This window comes from Ipomoea triloba, chromosome 3 (assembly GCF_003576645.1).
Source record: "Ipomoea triloba cultivar NCNSP0323 chromosome 3, ASM357664v1".
Taxonomy (NCBI): Eukaryota; Viridiplantae; Streptophyta; class Magnoliopsida; order Solanales; family Convolvulaceae; genus Ipomoea; species Ipomoea triloba.
The window spans coordinates 29,838,767-29,858,160 of record NC_044918.1 but is presented as its reverse complement, the minus strand read 5'-3'; the positions used below and the strand labels follow the sequence as shown (position 1 = coordinate 29,858,160).

At 33.9% G+C, this 19,394-nt stretch overlaps 1 protein-coding gene across 1 annotated transcript; it reads left to right on the top strand.

The window, feature by feature from the left end:
- Positions 1-222: 222 nt before the first annotated feature.
- LOC116012318 (villin-4-like) lies at positions 223-17,503 on the top strand. The gene is made up of 23 exons (XM_031251834.1): positions 223-447; positions 1,780-1,942; positions 2,274-2,373; positions 3,078-3,146; positions 3,236-3,472; positions 3,552-3,729; positions 3,823-3,955; positions 8,225-8,387; positions 8,477-8,624; positions 8,903-9,003; positions 9,237-9,392; positions 10,021-10,089; positions 10,180-10,248; positions 10,345-10,482; positions 11,186-11,314; positions 11,718-11,865; positions 12,033-12,043; positions 12,662-12,802; positions 14,729-14,854; positions 14,925-14,990; positions 16,189-16,513; positions 16,588-16,805; positions 16,882-17,503. Exons 2-23 carry the CDS (start codon positions 1,887-1,889, stop codon positions 16,993-16,995), a joined length of 2,895 nt encoding a protein of 964 aa, XP_031107694.1. The 5' UTR covers positions 223-447; positions 1,780-1,886; the 3' UTR covers positions 16,996-17,503.
- The last annotated feature ends 1,891 nt before the right edge of the window (positions 17,504-19,394 follow it).

The window sequence follows — 19,394 nt, the reverse complement described above, 5'->3', positions numbered from 1 at the left end:
GTGCACTTACACAATTAATTTTGTATCCTTGCAAATAAGTTTTAATGGAGTAGCTATTTGGGAAAGCTATGTTATGTTTTTTTGGGCCAGTTAATTTCAAATATTTTTTTTCAGCAATAAACCATGTAATAAGGCGACTACTCTCCCCTTGATTAAAAATGATTCCTTTTTAAGTTTGTCTAAATTTATACAAGAGGACTAGAACTCTCACTTTACAGTTCATATTTTAGTCTTAAAAAATCACTTTTTCTTTTTGGTTTGCCTTTTCTTCGCTGCACTTAGTGATTAGCACGACTGGCAGCTCATCATTCCCTCCACCCTCTCTCTAGCTCACGCTATTGCAAATCACTTTCCCATTGCAGTTCAAAATTAGTGCTTCTCGGTTTCGTAATTGGATTTCGATCTGTTAATCGCATCGCTTAGCATCAATTCAGTTCCGACGATTAGGTAAAAGCTTTTTCTTTACTCTTTCTTTTTGATTTTGAAGTAGTACTTCGTGTTACTTTAGATTTGTTCCGCTCTCGGAGAATCAAGATTGATGACTTGATTTTGAAGTATAAATTCTCTGCTATTGGTGTAATCTGAATCATTTGTATCTATTTTCGTTGCTGCTTTAATTTGTCTCTTGGAGATTCCTAAAACATATACGGGTTTGATGTTTGGTGGTTTGTTAATTGGAACAGCGTTGTTTTTACTTTAACTGTTGCTATGCTCATTCTAGGAAAAGGGCTATTGACGGGAATGGGCATAATTTAACCGCGTGTTTCTTTTCTGCTTCATGATTTTGGGAATTGTTATTTTTTGTATTTGTTCCTCGGATGGTGGTGTTTTATTCATTTTCTATTTTTGCAGTTTTGTGTGCTAGTTTTAATTAATGTCCGTTGCTAATGTCAATGGGGATTCAATCCTGGTCTAAGATGAATTGACCTAAGTTTGACATGTGTTGCACAGACATATATAAGTTAGTGTGTATGTATATACCTATATGTGTATACATAGGTATATATTCTGAGCATATGCAGTGTATTATATCTTCTTTAAATGCATTTGAAACACCACAAATAATGCTCCTTCCTATTCTACCTCCCATTGTGTCACTATATATTCACTTTTGTTCAATGCAACTTTGATGGTTGAAACTTGATCCTATATTTTACTTCACTATTCTAATTTGCCTAGCCAGGTAAAGTTATTAGGTAATACAAATTTGTTAGAGACATGTTTACAATTCAGCTATTGGATATGCTTGTCTATTTCCTATCTCCTGTGCATTCTTGATGAGCTAATTTGGAAACGACTGAAAGGCATTCTTTTCGTCATATATCATGGATATGGGTCATCTCTTCAAGTGCCCAGTCTTTGTAGGCTTTAACTACTTCTTCTTCTTCTTCTTCTTCTTTTTTTTAATAAAAAATTTTTCTTGAAGGGGATTTAACTAACTTGCTTTTCTTATAATAAAAAGGAAACTATTGTAACAAACTTGCAATTCCTAATTATTAGTAGGACGGTACTCATATGATGCTTAGAGATATGCAATGCAATTCTAAGGATGCCTTCCTGGAGGGAATTGACATATTTAACTAATGCAATGAATCTATGCTGACTGAAAAATGAGAAGCAATATGGGAAGTGAAATGAGAATTGGTAATCATGGAAACTTTAAGTTCTGTAATACATAAGAGTGGTTAGTAGGGGTTCAAAAGCTCAAGTGGCTCCATCTCTTAAAATTTATGATTGCTTCATCTGTGATTTCTCATCTATCTTTGGGCTACTTTTCAGAAACTCATTTACAAAGCCTGTGAAAGCAACTCATTCATCCTTGGATACTCTTCATCATTCTCGTTGATAAAAGTAGAGAAAGAAATTGGAGACACTGCAAGACTACTATGTCTGTTTCAATGAGAGATTTGGATCCAGCTTTCCAAGGGGCAGGCCAGAAAGCGTATCCTTTTTTTTTTTTCCAGATTATGTGGCGTGTGGAACATTGGCTTAGCCGCTTATGATGTATTTACTGCTATTTGTTATTATTATTATTATTTTTTCTATTCCCCTACTGCTGGTCTGCTGCTATGAATGGGGGGAAGGAAAGGAGAGAGTAGTTAGGTGGCAACACTAACTATAAAGTGTGACTATGGACATTCGATTGGGAGAATTTGTTTTCAATTCTCATCATCTTAGATCTATATATGTAATTTCAGGTGCATATTGTATATTCTTTCAATTTACTTCTTTCCAGGGATAAGTCAAATTTGTTTCTCCTTCAACATTTATAGTGGGATTGAGATATGGCGCATTGAGAATTTTCGTCCTGTTCCTATTTCAAAATCACATTATGGAAAATTTTTCACAGGAGACTCTTATGTTGTTCTGAAGGTATTTATCTTATCTTTGTCCTGCCTGTTTTGTATGTTTCTGACATATCATATATGCGGCGTAACATATAGTTTCTGCTGCATTACCTTGATGCTTGAATCATTAAGTGGAGGGTTTTCTTGCTTGTTATCTAGCTTAGTTTTAATTGGTTATTAGCTGCAAAAAGCTTAGGCATCAAGGCTGATTGGTTCATGCTTCTGAAAGGGAGTTAGTATAGCCAACAGATACACTAGTATCTTCTCTATTTGGTTCTGGGATAGTGTTGGGGCTTAACTAAACCCAAGTGTAAAGTAATATTAAAATATTAAATGATGTTTTTCCTTGGCTTGTTCCATTAAATATCCCTTTTTAAAGTTAAATTTATAGCATAGTGCTTCTGTGCTTGTGATTAGAAGTTAATCTTTACTTTTCAGACAACTTATCAATATGAATACAACTGCATCATATAGGTTTCCTAATCTGCATGTCTCGGTTTTGCAGAACACAAACACCCACTTACATTTTACTACAGTTAATATTAAATTTTTAAAACAATATGAAATATCAGCAGAATTTAACATCCAAAGCCACTAGCAGCTGTTACAAAATTCTCCGAATTCCTGCTTCTTTAGATCTGCTCTTTGTGTGTGTATGTGTGTGTGTGCATGCGCGCACTGTGGATTCACCAATTTATACCAGCTGTTCATTATTCTGCTTTTATGCAGACCACTGCCTTAAAAAGTGGTGCCTTACGGCATGATATTCATTATTGGCTTGGTAAAGATACAAGTCAGGTAAGCTTTTTGATTGACAAGATTTAACCATAATAGCCCCTTTATGATAATTTCTTCATGATTGAAGCACTGTTGAATTTTCTATGAAGGACGAATCTGGTGCTGCAGCCATTAAAACAGTTGAGTTAGATGCAGCCCTTGGAGGACGTGCTGTACAATATCGTGAAGTACAAGGTCATGAAACTGAGAAGTTCCTTTCTTATTTCAAGCCATGTATAATTCCTCAAGAAGGTGGAGTGGCATCAGGGTTCAAGCATGCTGAGTTAGAAGAGCACAAGACCTCTCTATATATATGCAAAGGAAAACATGTTGTCCATGTGAAAGAGGCAAGCTATTGTCTTTCAGATGATGACATAGGAATTATGTTATATACATGTAATTACCATTTTCTGTTTTATTGCACAGGTTCCTTTTGCCCGTTCTTCACTCAATCATGACGATATCTTTATTCTTGATACCAAGTCTAAAATCTTCCAATTTAATGGAGCCAATTCATCTATTCAAGAGAGGGCTAAAGCACTTGAAGTTGTTCAGTATATTAAAGATACTTACCATGATGGCAAATGTGAGGTGGCTGCAATTGGTAAGTTGATAATAAATTGAAAACCTGGAATGATGAATTGATGATACATAAGTGGCTAATTTATTACAACTTTTCTTTTCTTGGATAATGTAGAGGATGGCAAACTGATGGCTGATGCTGACACGGGAGAATTCTGGGGGTTGTTTGGTGGCTTTGCTCCACTTCCAAGGAAAACAGCTATTGATGAGACTAAAAGTCTAGATGTTCTTTCCACCAAATTGTATAGGTAATGTATTAGATTGATTTTTAGTAGTTATCAGTAGAGCATCTAAACACTGCCTTCATATTCGTTTGTTTTTTGTTGATGGTTTCTTAAATCTAATCACAGTTCTATTGCTTGTCTAAAAAACCGTCACACAGTTTAGGAGTAGGGGTAGCAGTATAGTTGATCACAGTTTATGGGGGTAGAGGGGTGATGGAGTGGGGGCACAAACTAAAAGGTTCAGGTTCAGATGGGTCACATGATCATCATGTCAGTTCTGGTTCTGTGAATCACATCTGGCAAAGTGTGAGATACACACACACACACACGTGTGTGTGCATATTTATGCATGTATGTGATTGGAGCTGGCCTTGAATGTTCAGTTTGGTTCAGGGGCATCCAGTTTTCAGTTTTGGTCCCATTCTAGGAGGCCCTGAACTAGGCCTTCTGCCTTATAAGAATGGATGAAATGTAATTGATCATAAGAACTGGCTTATAGTTTTGTTCACTTAGTTTTGCAACAAAATCTACATCGATCACATAGATTGTTCCAGTTAGTCTACCAAAGGAATTTATTTATGTATTATTATTTATTATTATTATTCTTATTATTATTATATAATACTAGAGAGACACGCAAGAGTTAATAACTTTATATAGAGTGTGGATCAGGTCCTTGCATATCTACATAAAATATCTATGAACTAATTTAGGTTTTAATCTCCCAACTATAGTGATATTCTAGTTGTAGTACCCATCTAATCCCTTTGTCTCAAAAAGGTTGTCTAGTTTGGCTTGTGAGGTTCCACACAATCTAACTTTGACCAATATTTTGTTTTCTTTAGAATTTTGAGCTATACTTATTAAATCAAGTACTTTTCCCATTTTCTGTCCTATATATTATTTACTATTCATTTTTTTAAACCAAACTCTTCTTTCTTAACATATTTTCTTTAACTTTGATAAAAAAAAACATATTTTCTTTAACATTTTTTATAATTTTTAAATTTGATTTTTTTTTCGTGTTTAATAGAATTTTTAATATTGTTTCTAAAAATATAAATTTTATTCACTAATACTAAATTAAATATTATGAAAAATTGAATTGCAAACAATTTTAGACAAGCCTTGTTATTCGAGTAATGACACGTAAAATGGGATAGTTGGAGTATTACTTAATGTGTAGTTTGTCTAATTTATATTTTCAAAAGTTAACCTTAGAATTGACAAAACTTAAGTAAAAATTTAGTGAATACTGAATTGAATTCTAAAATATTAATTGCTACAATTAAAGTGGGACAAATGGTGGACACATTTGGTCTAAGGACTATTGATAATTGAACATAAGTGGTCTCCGTTAGGATTCTATTAACAAATGGACTATTTTTGTCAATTTTTCAATAGGCATCATTTTGCCCAACCTTCAAATTTTATTACCGTTGTTGTCCATTTTTAATTTAATTCTAGGATTAATCTCCCAACAGCTAGGAATTGTCCAAAAATGGTCTTTACTGTGGGTTTAATAAAGGAACCCTAAGAAAGGATCATTTTTGTCCCATTTTCAATAAGTTTGGGGACCAAATTTGTCCAAATTGATAGTCGGGTAAAGTTGGACATCAAAAGTGAAATACCCATAAAGTCATAGACTAGTCCGTTTGGAAAGTAGGAAAATGACTTTTGGAAAATGTTTTCTGAAAAATGAGTCATTTTCCGGAAAATCGTTTCATTTCTTGTGTTTGGATGTTTTATGGAAAACTGTCTTTGTGTGTTTGGTTCATTTTTTGGAAAATGGATAGAATTGTATAATTAAACATTGTAATTATTTTATTTAAAATATAAAAAATTATAATAATATTATTTATTAAAAAATAGAATTAAAAACTCAAAAAAAAAAAAAAAACGTAAAACAACGGAAACCTGTACTGTGTCTGCTGGTTTCCGACGATTTTCGGTGGTTTCCCACCTCTTGGTCCATTTTTGGTCATGGGTGATATAGGATATGGGTTGGTTTTGGTCGAGAACATGCGGAACGGTCATTTTGGCGATTCCGGAAAATGACTTACGGAATTTTCCGTAAGTCATTTTCCAGAAAAATGAACTGATTTTCCTTGGTCAACGGAAAACATTTTCCGTTGACTGCATTTTCCGGACGTTGCCAAACACCGAAAACTCGGAAAACATTTTCCGGAAGTCATTTTACGGGTTACCAAACACACCCAAAGTTGAAAGTTATTCTACACACACGCATGCATTGCTACACACAAAATCATGCGTCTGAACATCAGGGGCACTAATGTGATAAATGTTCTTACTAGCCAAATAATTGGCATATAAGCTAATACTTATTTTTGGAATCGTAATTAATGGTTTTTGGTTATAGTTAACTAACATTCATAATAGCTCTCTTACAAGTTCAATGTATCTAAGTGTTATGCTCTTTTTTCATCCAAATTATTTGTATATTATGTTTTAGTGATTGCAAATATAATTTTTTGGACACACATGTCCCTACACCGTTAATACTTCAGTTAAGTCTTTGACTCTTTTGTGATATTTTATTTATTTATTTATTTTTGTTATTTTTATTCAAATTAAACAGAAAAAAAAAACACGTCATAAATTCGTTAAAATTTGTGTATGCAAGTTTTATGTCTTCAAATAACATGTCCTCATTCCGGAACTAAAATAGATGCAAAAAATATTCTATCAAATCTTATTAATCAAGATATAGCTATAATGACTCTGTAATTACAAAAGAAAAAAATATACAATTTCTACTAATTTCAGAACTAAAGTAAATTGAAAAAATTTCTATCAGACCTTATTGATTAAACTCTAAATAACTATATTAATCACTTTTTGGCAAACTCTATTACTATATATATATATACTTTTTGAATTTTACAAATAAATTTTTTCTATTACTTCTATTTTTTAATCTATTTCAATATAATTATCATTTTAATGCTACTAGTACAATTGCTTATAAAAGATTCTTGAGCCTCTCCAAGTTTGTTATTCCTATTGATTAATGTTTTTTATTAAAGTTAAATAACATTCATAATAGCTCTCTTACAATTTATTTAAATTTTTTTGAATCCCAACAAGACATCTTAAGTTTCACTTACTGTTTACACACTTGTTGCTAATATAATCATAATACAATTGACTGTAAAAGATTTTTGAGCATCTTCAAATTGGTTATTGCTATTTGTTCGAATTATATTTTCGAACAAAAAATGGTATCTTCAGTTTTGGAAAATATGTTTGGACTTGAATTATTTCTCCGAAAAATGGATATCATATATTTAAAAGACGTAATGATATTCTATTTTTTGATATGTTTTTCAGACTAAAGAAATACCGTCATAATATTGGCATTTAAATATTAAAGTTATTACTAATTGTAATTAAATTTAAAACAAAAATTCAATTTGTTAAATATATGCATTGTTCTAAATGTATATTAGGTACTAGCTTTTCTTATGCGCGATGTGCAAAAAATAGGTGCCCAATATTAGTATTTTGTATTAAAATTTTAAATTTTAATATAGTAAATAATAATAATAATAATAATGTAAAATATTTTTATAAATTGGATATTTATATTTTAAAAAATAACTAACATATAACTCTAATATTTAATGTGTATATATTATTATTATTATTGAATAAGATAAGAAAATATATGGTGGATGCATGCGCATAGTAACAATAGTGGAAAAGATAACGGAAGTTATAACGGTAGGGGTATATTTGTCCAAAATATTATGTAGTACAACTTTTATAGCATAATGTACAAAAAAAACTTAACGGAAAAAACAGACATAAATGAGGGGTATAACCTTCATTCACATTTATTATGTTTTTAGATATGAAGTGTATCATTATGACAGGACTATAAAAAATTCAAATTTGTAGCACCTCTATATTAAACTGAGGTCATATAAAATATTAAAATCAACCATAAATATAATGTAGTTGCTGTCATTTTTTTCACTAAAACTAATATCTAGCTATAGAATGTATATCTGGATTCTAATGCAGAAAGTTATTGACTAGTGAGATTGATGATCAACATTTTCAACCGGTTTTATCATCCTCTCAGTTCCCTATTAAAAAATTCAATACATTTTTTTCTCGTATGTATAATGTCCCTTTTCACCAGACTTCTATTCTGTGTGTGTGTGTGTATAGCGTGCCACTTGGCACTTGTTAGTATACATTTATACATTTGTTGGTCATGTTAGTGCATTGCATCTAAACTCTGACCATTGTCCTTGACAACTTCAGAGTTGATAAAGGGCAGGCAGTACCAATTGAGGCTGATTCATTGACAAAGGAGTTGCTGGATACAAATAAATGCTACATTCTTGATGCTGGAATTGAAGTCTGTGTGTGGATGGGAAGGAGTACTTCTCTTGATGAAAGGAAAACTGCAAGTGGAGCTGCAGATGTAATAATCTATTCTTTATTCAGTTTAAATTATTTATTTTGTGATCTGTAATTGTGTCCTCATTGCACCTTGTTAATTTCACTTTGTAGGAATTATTAATTGGCCTTGATAGAACAAAATGCCATGTAGTTCGTGTAATAGAAGGATTTGAAACAGTGATGTTTCGCTCGAAGTTTGACTCTTGGCCCCACTCAGCTGAAGTGGCTGTATCAGAGGATGGTAGAGGCAAGGTTGCTGGTCAGTCATTTTCTATGGTTTTGTGCTCTTACTCTTATGTTTGTAACTTTGTATACATCTGACACCTTTTCAAATTGCAATTGCATGATTTTTTCTTAATCCATATAGTTTAACTAGGTTTCCTTTTCAGTCACTTATCACTTATTGAATTTGAGATATTCCTTATATAAATGCATATACAACATTTTTTTCCAGTTGAACACCCCCGCCCCCCCTCTCCCCAGAAATCAGTTCATTTTACTAATGCTATAATTTTCCTTTTTCGTGATGCTTCCTAGCACTTTTAAAGCGTCAAGGGGTTAACGTGAAGGGTCTAATGAAAGCGGCTCCTCCCAAGGAAGAACCTCAACCTTATATAGATTGCACAGGAAATTTGCAGGTTCTGCATAGCTAATGATCTTAATCTTCTGTTTTTTTAGAAGGGAATTGTTGCATGAATATCTATATTCTGTAGGAGAATTTTACCTTGAAATGATGCTATAGGTTGAAGCAATGATGCGTGTAAGGAGGGTAGGAAAAGATGGATCATTCCTGGAATTTTATAATGTATTTTGTTGCTAAACTAGATGGTGTCCAGTATGTTGTATTTGATACATTGCTTCTGGAATGCAGGTTTGGCGTGTGAATGCTCAGCAGAAAATGCTTCTTGAAGCATCTAACCAGTCAAAGTTCTACAGTGGAGACTGTTATATATTTCAATATTCTTATATGGGTGAAGATAAAGAGGAATATCTTATTGGCACATGGTTTGGAAAGCGAAGTGTTGAGGTAGTTGCTTCAGTACTTTTTTTTTTTTTTTTCCTTTCAAACCTGTATATATCATCATAGATGAAGAATTCATATATGAAGATCTGTGCGTGTGTATATTGTTATTATCTCTATAAATGGGAAACTTATCCTCCCAGCTTAAGCTTCTTCCCATTTTTAAACAGATATAAAGCTCTTGCAACGGAGTTCAATGTAATTAATGTCATTATCATTTGTTTTAAATAAAAAAGATCCATACCACATTTGCCTTTCTCCCAGCTTGTAACATTACTAACCTTTTCGACCCCTTTCCTGTTTCCACCTTAGATCCTACTGATTACCTGTTCTCTATATGCTGCATCTTCGCCCTTTCCCTATGTAAACATCACAATTTCAATCCATTTGCGCATTTGGAATAATAGAAAAACAGATGAGGGATGATGTAATCATTACTTACGGCATTTTTGGCTGGACTTGGAAGTTGGAAAAAATCTCATGACTAAGTAATCTTTCTGTTGATATAAACTTCATTCTCTCTTTTAGCCTCCTCTGCCCTATTTATTTCAGTAGTTTGAGATTGGGGACAAACTCTAGTTGTGTGATGACAATGAGCATTATTGACTTAGCAATTAAATAATGCAATGTATAGGATGATCAAGTCTCAGCAACCTTACAAGCAAGTACAATGGTTGAGTCCCTGAAGTTCTCTGCTACTCAGGTAAATTAGTCTACCTAATGAGACTAAGTTTTAACTTTTAATCGTTGATTTGTGGGTTATTGTGCTTGTGCTGATATGGGTGATACTTAGGCTCGCATCTACGAAGGATATGAACCAATCCAGTTCTTTGCAATCTTCCAGAGTTTTATTGTTTTCAAGGTTCGGAAAACTACTAAAAGTGCTATGTCTGGAGACTCCCCATTAAGTTAAACACTAGTAAATTGGTGGGTTAACTTTTTTCATGTCTCTCTCCAGGGTGGATTGAGTGAAGCATACAAGAAATTCCTGGCCGAAAATGAACTTCCTGATGATACGTATAATGAGGATGGAATTGCGTTGTTTCGAGTACAGGGCACTGGACCTGATAACATGCAAGCCATCCAAGTTGAACCAGTATGTTTTGTTTCCACAAGTTCCATTTATAGTATTCATTTTCTAAATTAACTTTGGCTGAGCTATTCTAGAGCAACGCAATAGCTTGTTATATTACATGATCGCAAAATTCTGGATGTTTGTTGGTGTGCCAGTAGAAGAACGCATATCTATATAGTTCATGATAAACGCAGAAAACCTGGATAACTAAACCAGAATCTGTATCATCTATTAGTGGTTAGTCAGCTTCTCTATCTGCAGAGCTGCTGCTTTTTGGCAATTCCAGAAATCGAACCTCAGTGTAACTAAGTATTGATATTGACTAGTTGAGAGGTTTTGACTGAAATTCATTGCATATCGAAGTAAAAAGCTATCTGCTTCACTCTTTTGTGGTCATAGAAAAGATGGAACTACCTAAACGCCTTACGTTAATTATGATTAAAAGCCCCCATAGGAGCAAGAAGAAAATGAAAGGAACCTTACTCTATTTCTTTCAGATAGGTTTCTGGGGCTTGAACTCATGACCTAGACAATAAATGGACGAGAAGGATGATAATTGTTATTTCAAAATATTTTCTTCCCAATGAATATCAATTCTAAAGATTGTTTTGGACTTTTGGTGCTATCATGCTTTATAACTGCACATTTATCTAAGGATATATTGTTCTGCAATTTATCACTTATGATATTCTATGGCTGGAAAACATGCTACTACTAAAATCAGGTTGCATCATCCTTGAACTCCTCCTACTGTTACATACTACACAATGGCTCCTCTATCTTTACTTGGTCTGGAAATCTCACAAGCTCTGAGGACCAGGAACTTGTTGAGAGGCAATTGGATCTTATAAAGGTAATTTTTACTTTGATGTTTTAGACTTAAGTATTATAATCTTTGATTTTTTACTGAAATCAGAATGAGTGGCTAATTTAACTTGTGATCCTCATTTTAGTTAACCTCTACGGACTAATGGACTCCATTATTGACTTGTGTAGTTCCACTTCATTTTAGATTAAGTGGGTCCCTAATGTTCAATATATTGTATTTAGAACACAAGTGTTGGATTCAAACCTCACTTGTCACCAATCCTAAAATGTTTCCATGTGCTTGATCCACTCAAAAAGAAGAAGAAATCCTATCTGCACTAGGAGCATGTTGAAAAATAAAGGATAAAATTTCTTTATGCCCTAAGATTTCAGATGAAATGGACCACTTAATTTGTATTTTTATCTAATTTATCATGTACTGTTTGCAGCCTGACTTGCAGTCTAAGCTGCAGAAAGAAGGTGCAGAATCTGAATTATTTTGGGATATATTGGGTGGAAAATCTGAATACTCTAGCCAGAAAACTGGAAGGGATGCTGAAAGTGATCCTCATCTGTTCTTGTGCACCTTCTCAAAGGGTAAGAGCTTATTTAACCCCCTATCCCACACTTTGTGATGGACCTCAGGGTTGGTCAGTGCATGTTAAATACTTAAATATGAATCTTCATTCTCTAAATTGTGCTTATTTCCACTGCACTAACTGCAATTCTTTTCGTCCATTTGTTGATTGCTGAATTATCTTCAGGAGATCTGAAGGTGTGTCTCTCTCTTACTTTTCCTGTTATAACTCTATTACGGGATTGTAGTTTTGCAGTTTGATCCTGAACTTTAAATTGCCACTAGGCCACTTTTGTTATCTTCTATTTAAAAAATGTTGAGCTAAATAATTCTACTGTCTGTACCTCATGTTAAGAGTCCCACATTGAAAATATAAGAGAGAGCATATGGTGGGTTTATAAGGTCATGGGTTAGACGAGCTAATTGATTGGATTTAATTTTTTAGTGTGGTTTAGTGCATGTGCATTATAGCCCAGCTGAGTGACCTTGACCCAATCTTAGATTATTACATAACATGGTATCAGAGCTTGTTCAGTTCACTCGTGGTATTGGTGGCATCCAAAACTTCCAAATTGCTTGGGGAGCAGTGCTAAGAGTCCCACATTGAAAATATAAGGCCATGGGTTAGAATAGGTTTTTTTTCCGGAAAACCATGGGTTAGAATAGCTAATTGATTGGATTCAATCTTTTAGTGTGGTTTGGCCCATGTGCATTATAGCCCAGTTGAATGACCTTGGCCCAATCTTAGATTATAACACCTCACAATGCTCTTAAATAATTATCCTGTGAGACTTTCAGTGATGCTTTGTGTTGCAGGTGAATGAAATTTACAACTTCAATCAGGATGATCTTATGACTGAAGACATATTCATCCTTGATTGTCATTCAGACATTTATATCTGGGTTGGGCAGCAGGTTGAATACAAGACTAAAATGCAAGCTTTAGCTATTGGGGAGGTATGTATTTGACTCATCTTTGATCCTTAATTTTTAGGTATGGAATACGATGTATGTAAATTTTGCTTACTGCGATTCTTAAATACCTTTGGCAAGGGGGGATTAATTCCAACAATATGAAGTAGAATGTGGATAGTTTCTTTAAAAATTAAGTAACAATTGCTTAGCCTGCTAAAAAGTAACTTATGTCTTGATGTCTTTCTGTGACTTGGTTGTTAATATGAGGTTTTGAACATCTTGGCTCTGTTGAATTCTCTGACCTTTGAGATACAAACAAACCTTTAATACTTTGTTGTAAGTGGTGGGAAATGTGTCCATAGGTGCCTGCAGTTTTCTGGTCTTAAATGATTTACAGGGTAAGGTTATGTTACAAAGACTTGGCACTGGAGTTCCCATATCAACACAGCATAAAGTGGGTGTGGGTACAGTATTCATGTAGGATGCTGTCAAATAACATGGGATACATGGACGTTTGAAAGCTTTGGGTCGTTCGAGCAAAAATTTCCCCTATGTAGTTATTGTTATTGATATATTGATACATAAAGACATAAAGTTTACAACCATCCACACTATATACAGGCAACTACAGGAACAAGAATTTAAATGCATTGCCTGCTAAGTTAATGTGCATTCGGGATACTAAAGGGAGTGGGACAGTGTATTTTTAAATGAAACTGAATACATTCAACACTTATCCCCCTCCTAGCTTGTTATAATTTATAAATATACTCAACCTTGGGCTCTCTAGGTGGTTTAGTGAAGACATCTACTATTTGATAATTCAAATCAACAAATGAAGTAAATGTCTCCAGAAGTACCCTTTTCCTGTTGGCTATCAACTTCAATATGTTTGGTCCTTTCATAATAAATTGGATTTGATGCAATGTGCAATGTTGCTTAATTATCACACACTAACTTCATAGGTCCAAGCTTGTAAAATTAAATTCTGAAAGGAGATTTTTTACAGAAATCAGTTCACATGGTCCAAGTGCCACTGTTTGATATTTGAACTGTGTACTTGAGTGTGCAACATCTTGTTTCTTAGTTTTCCAAGATCTCTATGCAGAAATGGATTCTTGATATCCAATTGATATAAGAGCCATTGGCAGATGGTAGCCATAAAAAGAAAGATGCATAGATGCAGTTTTGGGCATGGGATAAAATGTATAAATTTAGTAAAATACCAAATACTTGTGTATAACACTTTACCACATGGCAAGTTTTAAGTCTGTTCAGTGTCCACCTTTTTATAAAGGTCAACCTTACATTATACACCCATCAACCACCAACAACCATTTTACTAGGAGACAAGGGGACAAATTCCAATGTCCCTGATGAATGAAGAGCTTCCATTTCATCAACCGCAGCCTGCCTCCAACCAGGATGTGACAAAGCCTCCCTAATAGATTTTAGGAATATAGATAGAAGAGAAACAGGTAATGGAAACACAATATGATGGAGAGAAAGTTGTATATAGGATAAGGATTGCAAGTAGACTTCGTACCTATTCGACTTGCTATAGGAGAAATTGTTTATTTTTACTTTGTTGTTATCCATTTTCCAGCATATGGCATCTGGGTAGAGTCTTGGTGAATGTACTTTGGACCTAATAATCTGGACTAAAATGAATTTATGATTTTATGATGTCATTTGTTGGAATACAATTCATATACCATATGTAATGGTGAGTGTGTCTGTACATACATGTATACCTACATACATACATGCCAGTATTCAAATTACAAAAAGCTTGTGTTGAATTTAAATCATCCTGTACATCAATTTTCATATTGCATGCAGTGATGCTCATAGTACAATTATTGTAATCTGAAAAGCTTATGCAGCTACTTAGGCCATGTGTTAATTATTTGCTGTTGGAATGTGTTTGCTGATCACAACAATGTCTGTTACTATCAATTTTGACAGAAATTCCTCGAGCATGATTTCCTTCTGGAGAAGTTATCTCGCCAGGCTCCAATATACATTGTTATGGAAGGGAGTGAACCTCCTTTCTTCACTCGCTTTTTCACCTGGGACTCTGAAAAATCTGCTGTAAGTGATCTTGTTTTATTTTGACTTGATTCCTTTAGTCCATTTCTTTGCTAAGAGATATTGATTGTAGATGCACGGAAACTCATTCCAAAGGAAACTTACTATACTGAAAAGTGGGGGCACCCCAGCAGTGGAGGTATGTACTCTCTCTCTCTCTCTCTCTTTATATGTGTGTGTATCAGTGTATGTCCGATTCTCATATCATTCCTGACCTTATATATATCCTCTCGTATATTCTGTACATTCTGTCATTTGTATATATTTCTTTTAATTATTGGTTAGTTGTCTAGCTAGTAGAGTTTCTAGTTGTGTTTGTTGAAATTGAGGGATTGGAAAGGCCTGACAGGTGGTGAATAGCCACGACCCACCAGTTAGACAGAAAAAAAATATGTGAAAAACCAAAGAAAGAGAGAATATATCATAATAATATATCGTATTTCTGTGTATTGAACTATAGAGATTCTATATTTATAGAAACATTAGGTTAAGGCCACTGCTAGTAGGAATAGGACTATGGTCTCCCGTTACTCAACACTCTTCCTCAATTTGGAACATCTAGAAGTTCCAAACTTGAATTAAGGCAAACACATCACCTAACTCAAAATTATAATTTGTTGTTATTTTGCTCATATTTATATTTTGTTTTTATTATTCTATTTCAGTTCTTTTTTCTCTTTAAAATAAAAAAATTATCGACATTTGAGCCTTTTGAAATATTAGTCCAGTGTTAGCATTAAATTTATAATGTAGAATGCAAACTGATTGGAAGTCTATCAAAATGAAAACTTGCTCTCATATTGTTCCTTTGTATGTACGCTAACCGTTTGAAACCTTGAATTTGACATTTCAGTATTACTCCATACATATTTATATTAAAACTCTTCTGCGTGATAATTATAAATGCCTCCAAATGAAGTCTAATTCCATTTTGTTCATTAATATTTAGTATTAGAATCTAAAATTGGGCTGAATCTTAGATTCTAACATTTAGAAAACAGACTAAGTATATATATATATATATGAAGAAGAGAAGCAGCAGGATTCGAGGAGATTCTTTTCAGCACTTCAGAAGTTCAGATTGTGTAACTTCCAAATTTGGAGGTTACTAGTTGCAAGTTTGCTCTACTACACCCTAAGATAATAAAATTTAGAGAATGAGAGTAGTATATCACTGAAAGAAACATGATAATGTATTCATTTGTTTTAATTTCTGAAGTTAGCTTTTCTGGCTTTTATTCTGATTTATTGCCTAGATAATTAGATTGTTGCCTGGTGGTCGGATTTTGTGATTTGGATGCACCAAGGTGTTGATTTGGTTTCTTTTGGATGACTAGAAAGTGAAAAGGAGAACGACTAGTTCATATGGTGGAAGGTCTGCTGCACCAGATAAATCACGTTCTAGAAGCATGTCATCCAGCCCTGACCGAGTTCGAGTCAGGGGTAGATCTCCTGCATTCAATGCCCTAGCTGCTAATTTTGAGAACCCAAATGCAAGGAACCTTTCAACTCCTCCACCAATGGTAAGAAAGGTTTATCCAAAATCTGTTACCCCAGATTCAGCAAAACTGGCTCCCAAGTCATCAGCCATTTCAGCACTGAGTGCAACCTTTGAAAAACATCCTCCACCCCGGGAAGTCATTATACCACGCTCTATTAAAGGTATCATACCTCTTTTCTTTGTATAAGAACTTTAATTTAGCGGAAAAACAATTGAAAATTTCTTGTTGGTGAAGCGAGCACTGAAGCACCAAAACCGAACCCCGATGATAATTCTAAACGGAACTCTACTAGTTCTAGTGGAGTAGAGGTGCCCAAACCTAAACCAGAAGCAATGCAAGAAGAGGTAAAAGAGGGTGAAGCTAAAGATGATGGACATCCAGTATACCCTTATGACCAGCTCAAAACAACATCAAAGGATCCTGTTACTGAAATTGATGTAACAAAACGAGAGGTATGCCTTTATTAAAGCTTCCTAAGGATGCTATCTTTGATGTTTTTACTGATATTGCTACTATAACTTTGAGCAGACATATTTGTCCTCGGTGGAGTTCAGAGAGAAATTTGGAATGACTAAGGATGCTTTCTATAAGTTACCAAAGTGGAAGCAGAACAAACTGAAAATGACCCTTCAATTGTTCTAAAGCATCAGATCGGATCCTGTGTTCAGCAGTTGGGGTCCGGTTTCAGGTCAGGGATGGCATCAGTGCATTTTTAGCTGCTTCTGCTCCTGATGTTTGTTTCCTAGTTGGTGGAGGGAATAGAAGATCCATTAACTTCTTCACTTTGAGTTATCTATTCTTTAATGGGTTGGTTGCTTGATATTCTTTTCTGGTCATAGCCTTGTTGTGAGCTTGTAATTTGTTTGTGCTTCATTTTTATTTATTTATTTATTTTCATTTTCATTTTCTGCAAATTTTGCCATTAACCCTATGATTTCCGGTTCATTAGGGTGCTTTTGGTAGATAACTACTAGTTGTCCTTGTGGCAATCTGGATGTATGGGAATCTAGATTGCCTGTAATTTTATTGGTGGCAATTAGCAAAATCGCCATTATAGGTTTTACTGTGAGTGAGTGTGCAGATGTGTAAACTAGTCCGCTTGTTATTGCTTGGCCAATGACTCAATGAAGCTACAAACTTTATTATGAGTGTTTTTTTTTTTCCTAAACGTATTGAATCAGCATTTAATACGCCTAATCAGAGAGGAGATAAGTCACTTTGTCCGACTATGGAAACTCTAGGTACGGTAAAAAAAATCTTGTTATCTTGTCATTCCATGCCATATTCTGTATGATTTGATGATCTCACATCATGTTTGGCTACATTTGCTTGAATATTTATCAATTTTGTTTGATATGCTTTCAATTTAACTTAAAAGTCTTATCAAATTTTAACTCATCTATCATCTGGCTCGAACATCACATTTGGTATATTCTTCATCAAAACCTAAGATTTGGCAATAGGCATATAACTCTTGACTTTTGAATCCTGTCTAGTAATATCATCAAGATAGTAAATTATTGTTGCAAAAATCACACTTAACTTATGTGCGCATATGATGTGAACCTCTGGAATGGTTACCAAAAACCTAACATATTTGTAAGCAACACCCTAGTCTCTCATGAATTAGAAGAAAAGAATGTACCAACCAATTCCAAACAAGATATCCACATGAGAAAGACAGCGATATAAGTGTCTTATAAGAATTGAAAAGAAACATGTATTTTTTTTTTTTAAATAAACATGTATTTATTTAATAAGTCAAAATATCAACAACAACAGCAAAAAAAAAAAAAGATACAAGTTTATGGTATTTATGGGTATACCACACACTTTAAAAATATAAGATATGAACTTATTATGCACAAGTAGAAACTTTAAGCATGTTTTTTACCATGATGTCTAACGAATTTTTAGAAACTCAAAGTTTGAAGGTTGTCTAGGATTGTTTTAGCTTTCTATACAGTCTTGAACATTTCTATTCAATACCATATGAGAAAGATATTGCTAAAATATTAATCCTATGCAAAATTAGTATAAATGAAAGGTATTTGGGCAAATAAAATGACAAAACATTAATATAATAATATCTACCTTGAGGGACTCTAAAGCCATTAGTTTTAGATATAGCATCTCGAAGTACACGTCCATCATGCGTAGAACCTTCCCAACTAGGTAGAATCATAGAACATATATAAATTTCATACTAGGTGTATAAACCCCTAACATATTTGTTGCCAAACTAGCTTTTTTAGTCCGATACCTTGATTTGTCATCAAATGGATGTGTAATTCTAATTAGATTCCACTAAAGCACCTAGACAATTCTAAAAGAGTAAATACCCAAAATGGTCATCGACTATGTCATAATTTACAAATTAGTCATCGACTATTAATTTTATCAATTAAGTCCTCAATTATTCAATTCTTACTCAATAATTCACAAATCAATCCTTCGTTGAGGACCTTATTGAGTAAGAATTGAATAGTTGAGAACCTTATTGAGTAAGAATTAAATAGTTGAGAACCTTATTGAGTAAGAATTGAATAGTTGAGGACCTTATTAAGCAAGAATTGAATAAACAATGTATAAAGAAGTGGGCTAACAAACGATATACAAAAATCCTGAGGCTAAATAAACAATGTATAAAGAATATAGGCTAATAAATAATAACTAATAGAAAAGAGACTAATAAATAATAATTGATAAATAATAAAGGGAAAAGGGTCAAATAGGCCCTCGAACATTTCATAAAAAGTCAATTAGGTTCACGAACTTTTAAAAGGTGCAATTAAACCCTCAAACATTACAAATCGAAGCAATGAAACCCAAAAACCGGTAATTGACCTGTTATCACCGGTCATTGGCATTTTCCGGCGATCGGCGTCAATTTCCGGCGAAAAGGTCGCCTTCTCCGTTATCACCGGTCATTGGCATTTTCCGGCGATCGGCGTCAATTTCCGGCGACCGGCGACGACCGAATCGTCGCCGGTCGCCATTTCCGGCGAAAAGGTCGCCTTCTCCGGCAAAGGCGACCTCAC